General features: G+C 60.0%; 1 protein-coding gene across 1 annotated transcript; it reads right to left on the minus strand.

Annotated features, from left to right (window-relative positions):
- Positions 1 to 1,187: 1,187 nt before the first annotated feature.
- LPMP_210600 (hypothetical protein) lies at positions 1,188 to 2,513 on the minus strand (the record flags this gene model as incomplete). Its single annotated transcript, XM_010700545.1, has 1 exon — positions 1,188 to 2,513. The coding sequence occupies one exon, from the start codon at positions 2,511 to 2,513 to the stop codon at positions 1,188 to 1,190; it is 1,326 nt and encodes a 441-aa protein (XP_010698847.1).
- Positions 2,514 to 2,913: the final 400 nt, after the last annotated feature.

The following is a 2,913-nucleotide window of genomic DNA, read 5'->3' on the forward strand; positions in this document are numbered from 1 at the left end:
GGGGGGGCATCGCAATGACGGCAGTGTAACTTACGAGATGGTAGAAGGTGCAGCAATGAAATCGTACAAACAACGGTCAGCTTCGCCTGGTCACTTCTCCCCTCTCGCTATCACCGTCACTCAGCTCTCCTCCTCCATCCATCCATCTCATGCCTCCTCCCTCCCTGCCTCCTGTGGCGCAACCAGTGGTGCAGTGAGGAAGGGGGTTGGATAGCGGTTGTAAGGGAGGGGGGGGAGTGACGATGTATTGAGGGTTGAATGGGTAGAGAGGCGCACAAAGGGTGGAAGTAGGAGGGGGGGGAGGGCAGAGAAGAGGCACACGACACGCTGCAAAGAACGGGGAGAAAAAAACGTAGCATATAATGCGGGAGCAATGGTGACGCGCAGCGGTGAATACAAATACAAGAGGTTGTGGTGATGCGCAGGTGAAGTACAGCTAACATGAAGTTGGGGAGGAGCGCACTGACAGGGAGAGAAAGAGAGAGAGACAGACAGAATTGGCGGAGGCGGAGGGACAGGGAGAGGGAAGGGGAGAAAGGAGTAGCTGAATCAGTGCATGCAGTCACACACATACACACAAGCCTCAGCCTGTACCTCGCCACCTGTCGCCCCCTTTTTATCGCCCAGTGAGTAGGCAAATTTCTTATGGCGCTGTATGTTGATGCGCGCGCCCACCAGCCCCTCTCCCCCATCCACGGACGCAGGCACATACACGCACGTATGTCATTTACTACTGGATGAAAGGAGGCTGCCGGAGGAGGTCGAGGGCGAGAGAAAGAGGGTGGGGCCCCGCTTCTATGAGTGCAGCCAACTGCTGGCTGCTGTGGATAAGGCATTCTGGTGTCATCCACGTGCGCGCCCATGGGCATTGGGCACACCATCTCAGGTAGGACTGGGAGATAAGAGGGGCTGTCGCCTGCGTGCGGGAGGACGCAGGCGACAGAAGCAGCTGAGTCCACGCAACCTCGACAGCACCGTCACCAGTACCCATCACATCTACACGTGCGCACAGCTTGCGCTATGGCGTATCTGTGGGTGGGTGGGTGAAATGTCACAGTTCATTTAAAGGCCACCTTCGCGTCGCACAAAAGGGGGAGGGTGAGTGGGAGGAGGAAGAGAGGCAGCGCGCACACCCTTCCAACTCCCTCATTGAGGAAGCACATGTGCCACGAGGCAACTTGATCAGCCTAGTCTCGCATGTAGAAACTCTTCTGCCGCCGCGTCTTGCGCACCCACTCTTCCGCTGCGATGGGCAGCCATTCCTTCATGAGGAGTTGTACACCGCGGGGCTGCGTCTTGGCCGACCTCTTCGCCTTCGAACTACCGCTTCTGTGGTTTCTCTTGTGTGGCACAGGTAGCGCGCTTAAGGCCAGCACCATCTCGTGCAGGCTGGTCTCTGCAAACCTACAGAAGGCGGCCCGTTCGGTGTCAGGCAGCTGAAGCTCCTCCGCCAGTGCAGCTGTGGCAGCCTTGTCAACGGGACGAAGAGCGGGCTGACGCCGCAGCTGGGGTAGCGACGCCATGGGCTGGAATTGAGAGCAGGAGATGGCGCTACTGCCAGAGCGGTTGTTTCTGCACGCAGCGGTCTTGGACGCGCTCTCTTCACGCTTCGCGCCTCGCGGCAGAGTGGAGAGCTGTGTAGCTGCAGCCGCTGGCGATGACAACGACAGCGATGAGGACGCTGGTGCACTCGTTGATGTCGTCGTCATTCTACGTTGCGCTTGGAGTCGCTTGCTGGAAGAGCAAACCACCCGTGGCACCAGAGCTTTGTCTGTCGCCGCCGCTGAAGACTTGGCCAGAAATCCACGCCCATGCCGAAGCGGCGGTACAGGGGTGCGCACTCGTACATCAGCATCCACCGAGGCTGCGTCCTTTCGAGTTGCTTTCAGTTTCGGGCCAAGCTTGCGGGTGGCTACCGCGGTTGACACTTCAGCAGCTCTAGCAGCTTTGTCTTCTATGTCTGCGGCACGAGGTGGTAGGTGAGGTCGGAAAATGTTGGCAAGTTCGCTGTATGCCTCCTTCTTGCGTGGTGGCACGATGGCCCACGTGCTGGAGAGGTCCGCGATGAGGATGGGGAGGGGCACATTGAGTCGGTTCGGGTCCGCCGCGAGACAACCCATGACGTATACCGTGAACCCGCTCACCTGCTCTGGCAGGATGCCGTAAGCAAGGAAGACGTCCACCGACGGAGGCGAGACGAGTTGGGCGGCCGCCATCAGGTCCGTGTTGGTGAGGTACTTGAGGTGCTCGCGAGTGCCCTTGAGCACTTGCTGCTTCAGCCGCTCCCGACACTGCTCCTCCACCATCATCAAGCGCCGCACGTTTGTCTCATGGGTAACGATCTCGCGCGCCCACCGCCGCTGCGCCGTCTTCATGGCACGCAGGTAGACCCCTAGCTCCTCCATGGCCTGCTTGCCAGCTGCCGAGCTCGCAGCAGTCACCAGAGCAGCACTATTCGGCTTAGCGGCAGCGTGGCACGCGGCCCTCCCCAGGCGATACGCGCTGCTGTGCATCGTTTCCGTGCACGAAAATAGCGATGCGCAGCAGCGGTTTAGCTCAATGAGGTCCCCTTCCTCTGTGTGGGGGTGTGGGTGGGTGGGTGCGCTTTCTACTCCTCCTCCGGCTGTATGGTGGTACGGTGGTGTCAGTAGGCAAGCACGAGTAGCAGAGACACAGGACCGGGGGGAAGGGGGGCTGGCTGGTGACTGGTAGGGGAAAAGAGGGAAGGAGCGGCTTAGCAGCGCTGCAGCACCCTCACCACAGTCACTTCGAGTACGAAAAAAAAAATGAAGAGAGGAGGGGAGGGGGAGGGGGCCGTGAGGAGGGGGGGGAGGGAGGGAGGGAGGGAGGGACGGACGGACGACGACGCCGACCCCCGACCCCGACCACCGACCGACGTACGTACTCCTTCGT

Source organism: Leishmania panamensis (genome assembly GCF_000755165.1).
Source record: "Leishmania panamensis strain MHOM/PA/94/PSC-1 chromosome 21 sequence".
Classification (NCBI taxonomy): Eukaryota; Euglenozoa; class Kinetoplastea; order Trypanosomatida; family Trypanosomatidae; genus Leishmania; species Leishmania panamensis.